This window comes from Plectrocnemia conspersa, unplaced genomic scaffold (genome assembly GCF_051122295.1).
Source record: "Plectrocnemia conspersa isolate PC_06_02 unplaced genomic scaffold, ASM5112229v1 ptg000009l, whole genome shotgun sequence".
NCBI lineage: Eukaryota > Metazoa > Arthropoda > Insecta > Trichoptera > Polycentropodidae > Plectrocnemia > Plectrocnemia conspersa.
Window position 1 is genome coordinate 21,802,853 of NW_028277173.1, and position 15,293 is coordinate 21,818,145.

The window sequence follows — 15,293 nt, forward strand, 5'->3', positions numbered from 1 at the left end:
ACGAATATTTGAAGAAACTTTGGGGGATAAATTATCAAGGGGATCAACTGTCAGTGCGCTGTTAATTTGTTTGTCTTTGTAGTTCGGTTATGCAGTGTGTTGTTTAAAATGTGTTGTCAATGATCATTAAATGAAGCTTAAAGAACATTGAACAGATATACAAATGTACTAGAACCGAATTAGGAAAATAATATAACTTTTATTGAAAGATTACCTAAAAAAAAAAAATTTTAGGGCTACTCGAAACGCCATTTATCGGATAATTTTTAGACTTTTAATCCGGAACATTGAAAATCCTTTTCAATTAAACAAACGAGGATGAAACAGCAGTTACACGATGCAACAACAATTTTATAAAATAAAATATATAAATTGATGTACATAAAAATGCAATTTAACGATCCCGAAAACTCGGGACTGCAGTTTTGGCTCGCAATTGGATTCCTTATAACGAGCTGTGATGAAATAAAGTACAAGAAAAAAAATTGTGAATGTGACTTCATATAAAAATACCATTTTATTTGTAATATTTTTTCAAACCATATTCATTATATGAGCCGGAGAAACCCTGTCTCAATACGATCGTATCATATATGTATGGGTATCTAAATGTGTTTGTAAACTTTAAATTGGTGGCTCTTTGCAGATTTGTCGCTAAAAGCAGCAGACGGGGAGAAGGTTTCGAGAAACATGAAGCGTGAAGAAAGACTCCTAGCTTGCGCCGCCATCGTCTTTGTATCAATCGTATCCGAGCCAAGCATGTCCCAATCCACCAGCACTTCATCTCAGATGAACGATCACAAGAACATTTCGGACCTTCTCGACGGACTCCTCAGGGGATACGATAACAGCGTGCGACCTGATTTCGGCGGTAAATTATCTATATTTTGCTAATTCCCTTGGTTCGTACTTATAAAATAATAATTGCTACTTATTACGTTACCTAAACAAATTCATAACCATAAGATATGCTATGTAAGTAAATCAGATAAATAACATCTACTAGATTTTGTGTATAATGAAACTCAGTGTACATTATCCATATTTTAATTATTTATTTTTTTGGTTATAAAAATTAGCTATTACAAGAAAACATTACTATCTTAACATTTTATTTTTGCAACTTAAATATATTTAATTGAAAATTAAATATATAATATCTAAAATTATATATTCAACAAATTAATTAATAGTATATTAGATTGAGCAATTACAGTAATTTTTACAATAAGTTCTGTAAGCACTTAATGTAAAAAGTGTTGTACGTAGTGTATCTTGTTGAGAATTATTTCGTGAAAATTTCTCAAAACTAAACGCAAAATCAGGATTTCTTATTTCTCAAAAAAATATTATAAAAATTAAAGTTATTAAAATATTTTAAAATGGTTTACAACCGTTGGATTTTTAAGACGAATATTAGTTGAACACACAGCTGCATACAGTGCAGGTAATGAGAGCGGTGTATCAAAAAGGACAAAAAACTCCGATTAACACTTGCTTGGCCATATTAGTTTTATGTCCGACTCTAAGAATTAGATAAGCAAACAACTTTTCATTCTGACCTCCTCGAATATTTATCGGTGAATAAAAAAATAAGAATTCAAGGATTCGTTCGCCGGCTAAATAAAACAAACGTCAGTGGTTTCGTATAAATCATACGATACAATTATGCCATTTCTTTGCAAAATACGACAAAAATTAAATATGAAATTGATCCAAACTTCTAATTTAGATCAATTTCTCATTTTTAGAGAAATAAAAAATATCAAGAAAGGATCAATATTAATCAATTAAAAATACCGGATTTGTAATGCATGATTCTTATTTTGATATAGTGTTGAAAATATTACAACGCGATAAAAATTATTTATCATATATGTATATAGATATTTCGTTAAAATATTTAAATAAATTTATTTTAGGAGCCCTTGATGATATTAACTGAGATTATATAATTAAACATTTATTAATAGTACTTATTGGCATTACGCATTGTTGTACCATGTTTGAGTTATTATGAGCTGTATTTTTTTGATAAGATAAAGATTGTCATTAAATAATAAATATGATATATATAAATTAAGGAGTGCTGTCCCTAAGTGCGTTCGTAGGCTGCAGGCGTCTCTGAAGTGGGTTTGCTCTGAATTCCAAAGTTGAGCTGAACCAGTGGATGCGAAGAGAGAAGCGGTGGCTTCTCCTCTTTTTTGCAGTCCAAGCGAATTTTCAATTGTGAATGCTAGTCTCTAAGTCAGTGGCAGCCCGTAGGAGTTTATAGTGTAGAGGTTCAGCAAAAGAAAATATTCTAGACAAAAATAGCTGCAACTCTGCAGCCCGTATGGACGAATCATTACTGATCAGAGTAAATCTTTAAGAGAAAGTCCTCAGATGAAATTTCTGACTGAAAGTGATTTTTGGTTTTTAAATCCGTGACCCTTTCCGTGAGAAATTTTGTTGTCCACGCCTTTTCGGTGGAATGATCAATTGATTTTTTTAGTGATTTTTTTAAATAAATTTCTGATGGTCACTAAGGCATATTAGAAACAGCTGCGCGCGTTATATGTTCTTAAGGCGACGGATATTTTAATCCTTTCTAATTAATAGCGTGTATCTTGTGACTTCAGCTGTTAAAAGTTTTTTCACGGTGATGTACCATTTAAACGAAACACCTATTTTTTTCTTAAACGGTTATAACGCTTTATCGCAGACCGAATTAGCCTTTTTTCTGACCTAACAGCATTAATTGATCTCTTAAATTTTTAATAAAAAAGGATTCAATTGATGAACATGGCACAACTAATGATGCACAGAAACTTGAAACGCTGCGCAACCATTTAATATTTGAACCTTTAACGTACATTCAACGTACAAAACCATAAAAATTGTTACAACATCCAGAACGGGATATAAAATAACCATATTTAAATTCTAATAATAAAGAATTCATACACGTTTCTTACTTGTTTTTATAAATTTTAATCTTTATTTTCGATAAATTTACACTATACGAAAATTTTGTGCTCAACGGACAATTACTAATTAACATTATTTTCATAAAAAAAGCAGTTAATGGTCTAAATATGAATGGCTTTAAGCGGTTTTATTTGTAAGTGAATGTCGTTTGTACGTTAAGTTGTTGACCCCTGCACAAATTATAGTTACATACATATTTTTACAAAATATATAAATATATGTACACATACTTATTAAATTTATTGAAAAATAATTTTAACTCATTTCACATATCCCCACAGAAAATAATGATCTTGTAAGCTCTTCAAAATCTTCTATAAAGTTGATGAACACAGCTCCAATTGCTTTGAACGATGACGAATCGACTCATTCTGGTCCTCCTCAATACTATGCTCCACAGCAGAAACAACTTCTTTGGTACGCACTGTACGACGTCTCTGCGGATGCGTATTATAAATTAGAATATGCGCGATGCAAAAACGATCCATGGTAATTCGAATTACTTTTTAGTTTTTCAAACTGAACCACGATTTTCGAAATAAATTTGCATAATTTGCAAGCGTTGTTTTAACGTAAGTCTATTCATAATAAAATGGTAAATCAAATTGAGCACAAATCAGCTATCCGTTGTCCAATTGACTGTAGCTAGAAAAAGTGTTGCCAATCAAAAAAAACATCTTTATAATGCTGGATCTCGTGAACAAACGCTAGATTCTTAAATTTGTTTGCATTTCATATTGTGTTTTTATTTCACTTACATAATAACACAAATTTATTATTATACAAATTATTCTTATGAGTTATATTTGTGTGAGCAATTGATGATTGAAGGACGTATTTTTACTGTAGTCTTTCATAAAATTCAGCCAATTGACAGCTGTCAAGACGTTTAATCGTAAATTTACGCTTCGTTTTGCAAAAGTCAGTTACATTGACAATCAATTGACAGGTTAGTTTTCCTCTACTATTTATTGCTCAATTACTCGACACCAAACTTAAACCCGTATCACTCTGATAGAAATTCACACTGCTAAGATAATTGCAAATATTTTATTTTATAATAAAGATTCATTTATATTTTAAAATGGATTAATATGATTGTACAAATTAAGTTCAAGATCACTTAAGAGAGGAGCAAAAGTGTACAAGTTTATATATGCGAATTGTGAAGAGGTGATGTATTTTAGTCAAAGATACAACAGTGGTTGCAGTTTTTAATAACAATCTCAGCTTAAGAATAAGACAATTGCTATTTGAAATAAAAATCATTAGAGTATTTTTATATTTGGATTTGTTTCCACATGACCTACTAATTTTACTGGTCAATAGTCCTGCTAAAAAAATTGTATTGTAATATTATTTTTAACTTTCATTGTGACTTAAATATGTACAAATATGGTAAGCCAATCACACATAATGAATACCTACAAGTTAGTAGATATTTAAATCATCAGACTAAAAGTCTAAAAATCGGTGACATCCATCAATAATTAATTATAAATTATTATGTATATTTAAATGTATAACCAATAGACGTCACTAATCAGTTAAGGCAAATTTTTAATAATAACGCATTTTTATAAATAAAACTTCGAGTCTGCTGCCGTGGCTCGAACTCACAGCCTCCGGATTACCAGACAAGAACGTATGATCTTATATATAAATAAATAAAATTTAAATATTTTACTGAAATACTGCGCATCTTTACGTGTTTTTATTTTATAATTTTATCTTATATGTTATTATTTAAAAAATAAAAACAGCAATATACAGAATATTATACACTTATGTATCTGTTTTTTTCCGAACAGGTTTTGCTGTATTTTTGCAGAGAAAATTGACTTGTATTTGTGTAGCATGCTACTAAGTTAAAATATATAATTTATTTTCTTCCCCTTTGGGATGTCGAATGTGTGAAACCTCGTAAAAAAGTCGCTGCAGCATTAGAATCACAATGCAACTTCCCTTTCAATTGGCGCAATATAATAAGTGTTTCAATCCCCGTCTCGTGCAGCAGAGGCTGTGTCTGTATGCAGAATAAATTTGCACACATAAACACATATGATAAAAACTTGGTCTATCCTTTCCGATCGAACGCATTCGAAACATGCACGAGGTATATTTGCTTGCCGTCGCTCGAAGCTGTTCTCTCGTGGGCATTCGCGTTTCAGATTTGCACCACGAATGCTTCTCTTCCTTATCGCGAGGATGTTTGGATGAAAATACGAAATGGAAAATAAACACGGACCGGTGCGGATATTTTTTTATCTAGTTTTTCATACTCGAATTGGCACGAACGAAAAAATTGGGCTCAAATAATTTCTATAAGTTCATATAATAATATTTTTCCATTCATAAAATAATATTAATATATTTGTTAGTACTGTATTAATTACAGTTATAATATAATATATTTAAAATTTCAGGTTGCTATCAAATGTGAAACGTGTCTTTGAATATATTGACATAACGGGGGGGGAGTTTTTATATCAAGATCAATGACGAAATAAATGATAAGAAATATGGGTTTATCCGTAATGAAGAGTTGTGAATAATAATTTACCTAGGCGCACCGAAAATCTCTTTTTTGCTCCCTGAAATGCGGTGCAATCCTTTCACTAATTTAAAATTCGTCCTTCGCCTTCACGCTGGCTGCACATTTTTCTTTGACACTTTAAAATATTCAAGAGAAGTAACCTTTATGATTGAAATTCTAAATTTCAGGACCTCCGGCCGTCATAGAGGTAGACATCATGGTCAGGAGTATGGGGCCAATTTCAGAGGTCGACATGGTAAATATGAAACGTATATAACGGTGTCCCATAAATAAATTAATTTTAATATACAAAGACGAATTAAATTAAATCTTTAAAAGTGTTATATATAGACTGAGAAGTGACCAACAGGTAGCACTAATATTCAGACATGTAACACGAAGGCAAAGCAGTAGCTTTAAGTGGTCACTGCACTTTCAACATATACCAAAGTAGAGCAGCACTTTGTCGTTCGTCTTTTGAATAATAGTAAAATAATAAACACCATTAAACGGTGATGCATGTTTGTCAATTCAGTGAATGTATGAGTGGACTAAAACATTAACTTCTCTAACACTCTTTTCGACGAGACATCGTAAAGAAAAAAATTCGGGAAAAATATATTTACAATTTTGGATAGAATATATGTTTAGTATAACTACAAAAAACCAAACTATATAATAATTAATATCACATAATTTTTAAATAGGTCAATAAGAGTATTATGATATTAAGATAGATCTACTAATTGTGAAAGATTGAAATTGATGTGGTATTTCAATAGTGTGGTATGTGTAGGCTTATCGAGTTGTAACAATTTAATTAGATTTCTAAGGTAAATAAAAAACACGAAAACAATATTTAATTTATTTATGGGACACCTTGTATTATAATGAAAACATATTGCTTGTATCGCACATTATGTTTGAGAGTATTCCTTTGCGATTTTATAAACTGCTTGTACAACTTCCACAGACGTATTCCATGGACTGTTACTTTCGCCAATCTTGGATCGACAGGCGATTGGCGTTCAGGGCCGACGCGAAGGAGACTCTAGCTTTGAGCATTTCCATGTTGAAGAAAATATGGAAACCTGACACTTATTTCTACAACGGTAAACAAAGCTATCTGCATACGATAACGACGCCGAATAAGTTCGTCAGATTGTATCAAGACGGAAGGGTCTTGTACTCGTCGAGGTGAGAGATGCATATTCACATTTGATTATATAAATGTTTAGATCTAAATTTGTGTACATAAATTGATTAACTTATTTGAAAAAATGACTCACTGAGCTCCTGTAGAAATGTTTTTTTTATGAAAAAGCAAATCTAAAAGGGAATGAGGTATATCACACACTGTCCTTCTATACTTGCTAAAGTTCTTCGCACAGGACACACTCATGCATTGCAATCTAGAATATCATTTCGACCCATCTTCGTGAAATTAAAATCACCAGTTAATTTACCTTTAGAAAGCAGTCCAATTACCGAATAAAATATCTGCAGAAATATCTTTATTTAAAACATGATAAAATATGATACATGAACATTATAAAGTAGTGAGAATATCTGCGAAGAACGATGGTATCTAGAGATTAATTTTACATATTTTTAACGTCTCTCATATTTAAGATGAACTTACAAAATATTTTTTGGCTTTCACAAGTCGATTAAGCAACAACCGCCACGTAATCGAATAAACTGGCGAAAAATTGACCTAAATGGATTTAATTAAGTGCCTTTTTCCGCACACTTCGGCATCTGTGAAAATTTCATTCTCGTAACGAGATCCCACTCCACGTAAGTGTAACATTTCTGGGGAAACGTGATCGCTCAACCCTAAGCGGGACCACCAGTCCCGTTTCTCGGGACTAATCCCGAAATTCCCGTAGTCTCGCGACCGAATGCGTATGGCCCTTGCATTAAATTATCGTTTTCTACCTTGCGGATTAAGAAGGCAGGGAACGGACTCAACAATTGATTGCGTGGCGCTTTTCCCTGCGAAGGTCAGATTCTAGATAAAAATCTGATTCGGCAAACGTGTCAAAATGCAAATTAGCAACGTTTCAAAGAACGAGAAGAACTATTGTATGTTTTATAGCATATTTTCTATCAAAAAAAAATGGATCTGAATTCTGATGCCATTATTCTATTAATTTCAATCAATTTGCTGTAATTGTTCTCATGTAATATTAAATTATACTCTCATCAATAACTCGCTCAAAAGTAATTTATATTTTCTTAAATGAATTTAATTCTAAACTTAAGTTAATTCTACGATTTCGTCCGTCTTCGAAAGGCAAACAGATTTCACTTTAAAATTGCCAAACCATCGACGCTTACGAATTTAACTCCTGCAACGTTAGTCCTTGGATGTGTACACGGCCTTAGCAAAATGTAAATAACTTTACCGATTGCACAAACACACACACACTCACCCGTAAGCTCTCAGAAACTCATTAAATCACTCCCGAAACCTCATTATAGAGTTAATTGAATGTAAATCGATTTCTTGCAGGCTGACTATCAAGGCTGGGTGTCCCATGAACTTAGAAGACTTTCCAATGGACACACAGAGATGTCCTTTGAAATTCGGCTCTTGTGAGTTATTCAATCAAATTATATACATATGAGATTAAAGTATTATTTATTAATATTTTTATTTATCATTTTAGTCGGTTATACCTCAGTCGATGTGCTCTATCGATGGAACCAGAATAGACAGGTCGCCATAGCTGAAGACATGAAACTATCGCAATTTGATTTGATAGCCACTCCAGCTGCTAATCATACAGATACAGTAGTCAAACTGTATCCCAAGGATGAGAAGAATCCATACATAAGTATGAATCAATCAGAATATATTAAAGAACTTTAAAACAATTGCTTTGCAATATTTAAATTTTCTAAATTACTACACATCTTAATGTTTTAGTGTAACAGTACATTAAAACCATTTCCAAAATTTGTTATAAAGATAAGACGTATAAAAATCTGTTCTATGTTTTTTTAACTATGTAGTGCTAATTACAACACATTAATCTTTAATCAATAAAATCACCTATGCAATATATTAATTGTGACAATTTTGATGGTTCGATTTTATCGTATTCAAGTACTGCATTGGGATAACTTGAAGCATCCGTGTTCAACGGTGATTATGAGATGGTCCATTTATAACAATACTGATAGAATCTTCATTCAGACTTCTGATTATGGTCGATTACTTAATACAATAGCATCCAATAATTTTGTTCTAGTTAATTTTAATTTATTGTTATGGTTTATATGATAATAGATTTTTTTCGGTGTACTTTTTAATCATTCATTGGTGATAACTTGTTGGTTTTATAGTCTTAGTCGTGCTTCATCCTGAAAATACTAACTTCACTCCCGATTTTATTCATGAAATCTGTTTATATCAAAGCATACGTAAGTTGGAAAATAACATCTACCATCAAAGCTTTGAAATCAAATATGTAATAAGATAAATTTGGGTCGAATCACAGATACTTTTTAATGCATGGATACTTATACCTGACTGCTATAATTACAATAAAGTGAATGAAGATTATTTAATTCTAGTAGCTAGGTTTAAAGGTCCATTCAGTTAGCACCTAAAAACATGCATTCCGATGCTTAATAATAATTTTTTTTATGTGTGTAGTACAAAGCTGTATATATTTCCATTTATATGTTTTATTATTGAATATTTCAGGTGAATACTCCATGTTATTAGTCAGCTTCCATCTTCAAAGGCATATGGGAAATTTTCTGATTCAAGTGTATGGGCCGTGCATCCTGCTCGTGGTCTTGTCATGGGTGTCCTTTTGGCTCAACAGAGAAGCGACCGCCGACCGCGTATCCTTAGGAATCACAACCGTCCTGACAATGACTTTCTTAGGTTTAGAAGCAAGAACTGATCTGCCAAAAGTGTCATATCCAACCGCTTTAGACTTCTTCGTATTCCTCTCCTTTGGATTCATATTCGCTACAATTATTCAAGTAAATTTGGGATAAAAATAATGAATTTATTTTAAAGGATTAACACTTTTTTTATGTTATAGTTTGCTGTAGTGCATTACTTTACAAAATACGGTTCAGGCGAATGTTACTTCAGCGCCGATCTGAGTTCGGACTCCAGCAGCGAAGAAGACGAGGCCAAGACTAATAAGACACCTAAGAACAGCGAACATTTATTGCTGCAACCTGAGCCTAAACCGTGCAATGAATGTTTACCAGGAAGCAGTCGAGATAATGGAAATTATACGGAGAGAAAAAATGCGAAAGATGTGTTTCTATTAGAGGTAATTCATGATTTTAAAATGCTTAATTTTCAAATTGATATATAATGTTACAATATATTGAACAGGTAATCCCTTTGAGAGCTTTTACGATGCCTATGATATCAACGAGAAGAACTTCTCTCAATTGGACCGGTATTCCGTGTTTTGGAAAACATCAAATTCCTCCGGAAAATACCATCAATCCGCCTACTAGTAATAAAATTTTTTTTTATAATTTATTGTTGAAAAAGTAAAGCAATATATTTTTTTAGGTCATCGATTATCATTACAAGTGTGTAACAGTAACAAGAAAAAGAAGAAGAGGATGCCTCGTTACAACTCAGTATCAAAAATAGACAGAGCTTCAAGAGTCGTATTCCCTTTATTGTTTCTAACTATAAATCTTTTCTATTGGTATTCTTACCTGTCAAGAAGCCAAAGAATAAAATCAACTTACAAATCATAATTTATGTCTTGAAGCCATGTCAGTAATTGAAGTAAAGTATAACTAAAAATGATTTTTTAAAGATTATTTTTATGATTCCTATTTCTAAAAATGTATCATAGGCAAAAAATCATAAAAAAATAGAAATGTGACATTAATTTTAGACTCATTATTAATTAAATTGCGTGTATATATTTGTTCACAAAATGCTTACAAAAAAGTTGATTACAATATTATAATAGATTTATCAAATAACATAATGACTAAAAATCTATATATTTTTTGAATCATTATACAAAAAGAAGAGGTAAATATATTAGGAAGCGAACTTACTATTTAAAATGTAAAGCTTTATCGAAAGAATATTAAAGCAATAAGCTAGAGAATATTCATTCATAGTCATAGCGAAGCATTTACACATTAATTGTTTTAAAAATATAGATGTACGTATTAAAAATATTTCTAAATAGAATTAGAAATGCCAATAGTTTTAGATTGGTCTTAAAATCCAGGATGTAGAAGCTTAATAATCCAGACTATGAGGACTACATAAAATAATTTCTTTGATGGATGAACTTGTTTAGATTCTGACCAATTTAGAATGTCCCGTTTGTCTCAGAAAAGTTATATAGAATAGTATATGTATTAATTTAATTATAATAGAATTACAGCTTCAAAATGTTAGTATAGTGATATTATTTTTTAAGATCAGACCAATATATTGGGATTCTGGAATGGGAATCAATAGAACTTTGCCAAAATTTACGAGCTAATAGTATACTATATTTCTAATTACTGATATTCAAATATTTATGAATATCAGCTAATTGTATATATTCTTAAGTTAAATAATTTTGTAAATATAAAACTGTTCATATTTTAAAACATAGTATATTTTAATAAATAATCAATTAACACGGTAAAATTGACTTTCTTCAAAATAAATATAAAAATTATATAAACTTCACTAAACATTCATGGTAAATATTAAATATTTGCATTAACATATCACAATTGATCTCATGGTTTTTTTCTCTATATTTTAGCATCACAACAAAAATAAATTAATTCTTCTTTAGATACGGAAGCAAGTCACCGATGCTGTTCAAGTACACATCGGGCAAAAATGTCTTGTGTTCTTCTTTCGAAGAACTTTGAAAAGCTCTCAACGCTTTCAAATCAGTGACACCGGACATAACGAGCATGGTTTTAAAACCGCAACGAGTACCCAACAGAATATCCGTATTACATCTGAAAAATATTTATAAACACATTACAAATTATACATAAATATATAACAACAATTATAATTACCTATCTCCAATCATCAACGTTCTTGCAGGATCGACTCCAAAGTTTTCTTTAATGGCTTCGCATATATACTTCTCCGGTTTACCGACAATGAAAGCCTGCCTCTCTGCGCACGTTTCGATGGCTTTCACCAAACTTCCAGTACCGGGTACCACAATATCTTGTTTCGGAAACCGTTCATCAGTGTTGGTGCCGATAAATATACAATCAGGATCGTTTAAATAAGTAGCTGCTCTTAACATTTTGGGATAGCTGAAATGCTCATCGAATCCGACAATCACTGCTCCAACGTCCGGATCAGGAATGAATTCTTTCTGGACGAATTTAGCTATCGACGACATAACATCGGGCTATAAAGCAATGTTTTATTAATCGTAATAATTTAAATAAATGAAATACAATTATAATATAACTTACACCAGTACCGATGTGCGGTATACCAACATTATCTAATTCATCAGTGATGCCCTTTGAGCCGATGATGTAAGCTTTTTTATTGAAACCAATACTTTTGAGGTAATAAGCAGTCAAATAAGCAGTCGATAAAATGTCTTCCTAAAATATGTAAGAAATAAAATATGATTGAATTTATAATAAGTAAAATTATCTATTATTACCTTATTGGCGATGAACCCCATTTCGTTGGCTTTCTTAACAAATTCAGACCTTTCCTTGGTCGAATTGTTGGTGACGAAGAAGACTCGCTTGCCCAATGTTCTGAACATGTTAAACACTTCAGACGCTCCGGATATTTCGTTGTTATCGATCCAAATTACTCCTATAATAACAATTAAATAAATGATAATAATGTATATTATTAATGATAATATTATATCAAAATTAATATTTGCCGTTTATTTCGAAAGGAACTATTAAATTTTTACTGTAAAAAGATTTTATAATATATACAATAGTAAATTATTTATAAAGCAAATTATTATAACATAACAATATTAATGACGGCAATAATATTTATTATAAATACTTGCTATGCTATCATACCAATGATAAAAATTTAATATAAAACAAATTTTAAAACTACTGTAAGATGCCAACCCGAAGACAAATAAGTTTGGAAGATTGAAAGTCAAAGAAGAAGGAAATAAATAATAAAGACCAAATAATAATTAATACATATTTTTCATAATCATAATAAAATAATATTAAAAAAGTTAATTACAATAGATGAGAAACTAGATTTTGATAAGAAAATATATTATTTAAGTTTTTGTCATTTTGCACATTTTCTTAATGTTCTGACGCATTTTAACAGTTTCTAACATTTATGTTGAAATCTATTTAATAGCAAGTATGTTGTTCAAAACACAAAAAAGATATTGAAAACCTAAAGCCCGAAGAATGATTGTTAAACTCTGCGATCATTGCATTGTTAGCAAACCTAAACAATTCTACGTCTCTTTTTTCTATTTTGCAAAACCGATTTAGAGATTAGTAAAACCCTTCCGGGCAACGATTCAGTGCTTCCAAGAAGTCCGTTAAAATCACATCTGCAAACAGAGCAGATAGTGATAAGCGGGGTATCGAAAAGGTAAAATGAATTATGATTAAAATTCAAGATAATTCAAAATCCAGGATATATAATATTCGTAAATTTGAACTCCGGGTCAGCATATAATCGTTGACAAAAATTACCCGGATCCTTTATAAAAATTAGCCGTGAACCGGGTAATGAATTTGGGCGGGTATTTAGATGCTCTAAGTCCAACGTATATTGCAAAAAATAGAACATTTGTTAACGGATAAAAGATAAGTAAATGTCAGACAGACAATTCTAATTTCGTATGTTAAATTTTATCTAACAAAGAAATGCAAATATATTTTTATCAGCGTTATCGGTGCATGTATAGACTTATGACTAATCATATATGAAACATTCGTGTTATATTATTGTTAAACAAGTAAATTTTGTATCGAAAAAAAATTAAAATGGCGCTGATGAAAATTTTGTTTTTTTTCGATCTAAATAAAAAAAATATTGTCCATACACTTGATAGCTACGACCTTTTCAAGGTGACAACTGTCATTACACTAACCTTAACCTACATGCAATTCGTTCGCATAATTTGCAATTATAAATGAAACGAGCAATCAAACCTAAAATTAAATCAAACTGTACGATTACAACACAAAGGACGTCGTTAAAGGACGACATTGATTATTTTATTAGATAACAATCATATTCACCATCACAATCTGTGAGCACGGTGTCGAACGAGTCTAAAAATTCATTCACGTCATCAGGATCCATGGGCTCAGCTCCCGTGCCTTGGAGCTTGAACATTTGCGCTGTCATGCTTTCAGCGGTGGAAAAGGATCTAGGACGAAAGCCTCCTAGCCAAGGGATTGCACGTCGAAGCACCGACATGGATTTCCGGCTGTTGCCGGCTTTCGGTTCTTCTCAATCTACCTTCTCCTGACCTGTCTGCAACGTCAGACCTTCGGAAACGCGCGCCAAGCGGTTTGTGTCAAACTGACGGCTTTCAAACTTTGTCGGCGTCGACGCCCATTTCACAATCTCCCCCCTTCTACTAATTAATAATAAAATAAAATATGATTTTCCCATAAATTATAATATCTTCATAAATTATTTATATTCGTCACTCTTACGTTTCCCTCCTTTCTCGTTGCTTCAAATATTTTTTTAATAATAAAAATAGTTGTTTTACCTAATCTCTTCAAGTGATAGCTGACATTAAAATTACTTAGATAAATATTTGGTAATGTATGGTGACAATAAGACATAAATTAGCCATTACAAATATTTTAATACTATTTAAGATTACATATGTAGTGAAGCTTCAAGTCCCCTGCTGCCGCTCCGCGACAGTGCGGCCCAAATATATCCACCACAAATTTAACGCAATATGAGGGCTATAAAATCTATTTCTCCTAGCCTCGAGTACTTTAAACTCGCGTTTATAAATCAGTATTCTTATTGAGTCATTGTACAAAATTATTAACATTTTTTAAAACAAATATCACAAAAATATCTAAGAGATGCAAAATCCAAAAAATACATCTAAAGCAGTTTGTTATTGATGTGCTTGTAATTTAAAATTCCGTTATAACACCCATCTATTTATTTTATCAATCAAAATGGACAGCAGTTGATGAATTTTTAATCCAGTGGCATAAACCTCTTGATCATCTTTCTCTTCTATATTCTAATTTTTGGAAATGTTTTTGTAATAGTTTGCTATTTACATTATAATCTACCGAATAAGATTTTCTGCCCCCTTATTTAAAAAATATTATGTTATGTGACAGACGTCTGGAACAAACTAGTATGTCTTAATTAGGTGCAATTGTAGCTGTTCGCACATTGCTTTATTCCACAAATTAGTTATAATGTGGTATTTACAAAGTTGGCTTTCTACGGCAGCAAAATTTAAATCAAAAGCGTTATCTAAGCATTTATTAGGCGATCTGGGTAGATTGGTGCCTTTTCTATCTGTTCGCGCTGCCCGTTAATCTCTTTTTATTGCCCTTAATAATCATTCTTACAACTTAGTGGATAATATTCATACAACATATACTAGTGAACGGTGGACGAGGCACCAACGGCCGTTGTCTTCCGTCGAGGTCCGCCAAAAGAATGTGCTGCCCTCTGCCGCCATCACGTCAGTGTTACCAGAATGCCGCCAATTTTCTGCCATAATTAATGAATAAATAAATAGATAAATGAGCGCCGCGCCGCTTAAAATCCACCGTTTTATTCCCCAAC

The 15,293-nt window shown here is 31.7% G+C and overlaps 2 protein-coding genes across 2 annotated transcripts in view; one reads left to right on the top strand and one right to left on the bottom strand.

Annotated features, from left to right (window-relative positions):
• The window catches only part of Grd (gamma-aminobutyric acid type A receptor subunit Grd), a 29,341-nt gene extending 18,138 nt beyond the window's left edge, over positions 1 to 11,203 (top strand). The window contains exons 2-10 of the mRNA XM_088192416.1: positions 647 to 871; positions 5,695 to 5,762; positions 6,480 to 6,703; positions 8,025 to 8,107; positions 8,182 to 8,349; positions 9,225 to 9,511; positions 9,574 to 9,813; positions 9,879 to 10,005; positions 10,065 to 11,203. Of these exons, the coding sequence (XP_088048542.1) occupies positions 691 to 871; positions 5,695 to 5,762; positions 6,480 to 6,703; positions 8,025 to 8,107; positions 8,182 to 8,349; positions 9,225 to 9,511; positions 9,574 to 9,813; positions 9,879 to 10,005; positions 10,065 to 10,258 (1,572 nt within the window). The 5' untranslated portion in view covers positions 647 to 690 and the 3' untranslated portion in view covers positions 10,259 to 11,203. The remainder of the gene's footprint in view (positions 1 to 646; positions 872 to 5,694; positions 5,763 to 6,479; positions 6,704 to 8,024; positions 8,108 to 8,181; positions 8,350 to 9,224; positions 9,512 to 9,573; positions 9,814 to 9,878; positions 10,006 to 10,064) is intronic.
• On the bottom strand, positions 11,115 to 14,096 carry LOC148232227 (phosphoglycolate phosphatase-like). The gene is made up of 5 exons (XM_088192417.1): positions 13,754 to 14,096; positions 12,166 to 12,326; positions 11,966 to 12,103; positions 11,552 to 11,898; positions 11,115 to 11,488 (listed from the first exon to the last, which is right to left on the bottom strand). The coding sequence occupies exons 1-5, from the start codon at positions 13,932 to 13,934 to the stop codon at positions 11,302 to 11,304; spliced, it is 1,014 nt and encodes a 337-aa protein (XP_088048543.1). The 5' UTR covers positions 13,935 to 14,096; the 3' UTR covers positions 11,115 to 11,301.
• Between the last annotated feature and the right edge of the window lie 1,197 nt (positions 14,097 to 15,293).

Excerpts from the sequence above, each read along its gene's own strand:
- LOC148232227 (XM_088192417.1), bottom strand. The coding sequence starts at position 13,934 with ATGTCGGTGCTTCGACGTGCAATCCCTTGGCTAGGAGGCTTTCGTCCT. Across the intron at positions 12,104-12,165 it reads TGGGGTTCATCGCCAATAAG|GAAGACATTTTATCGACTGC; the intron begins GTAATAATAGAT and ends TACATATTTTAG. Across the intron at positions 11,489-11,551 it reads ACGTTGATGATTGGAGATAG|ATGTAATACGGATATTCTGT; the intron begins GTAATTATAATT and ends AATATTTTTCAG.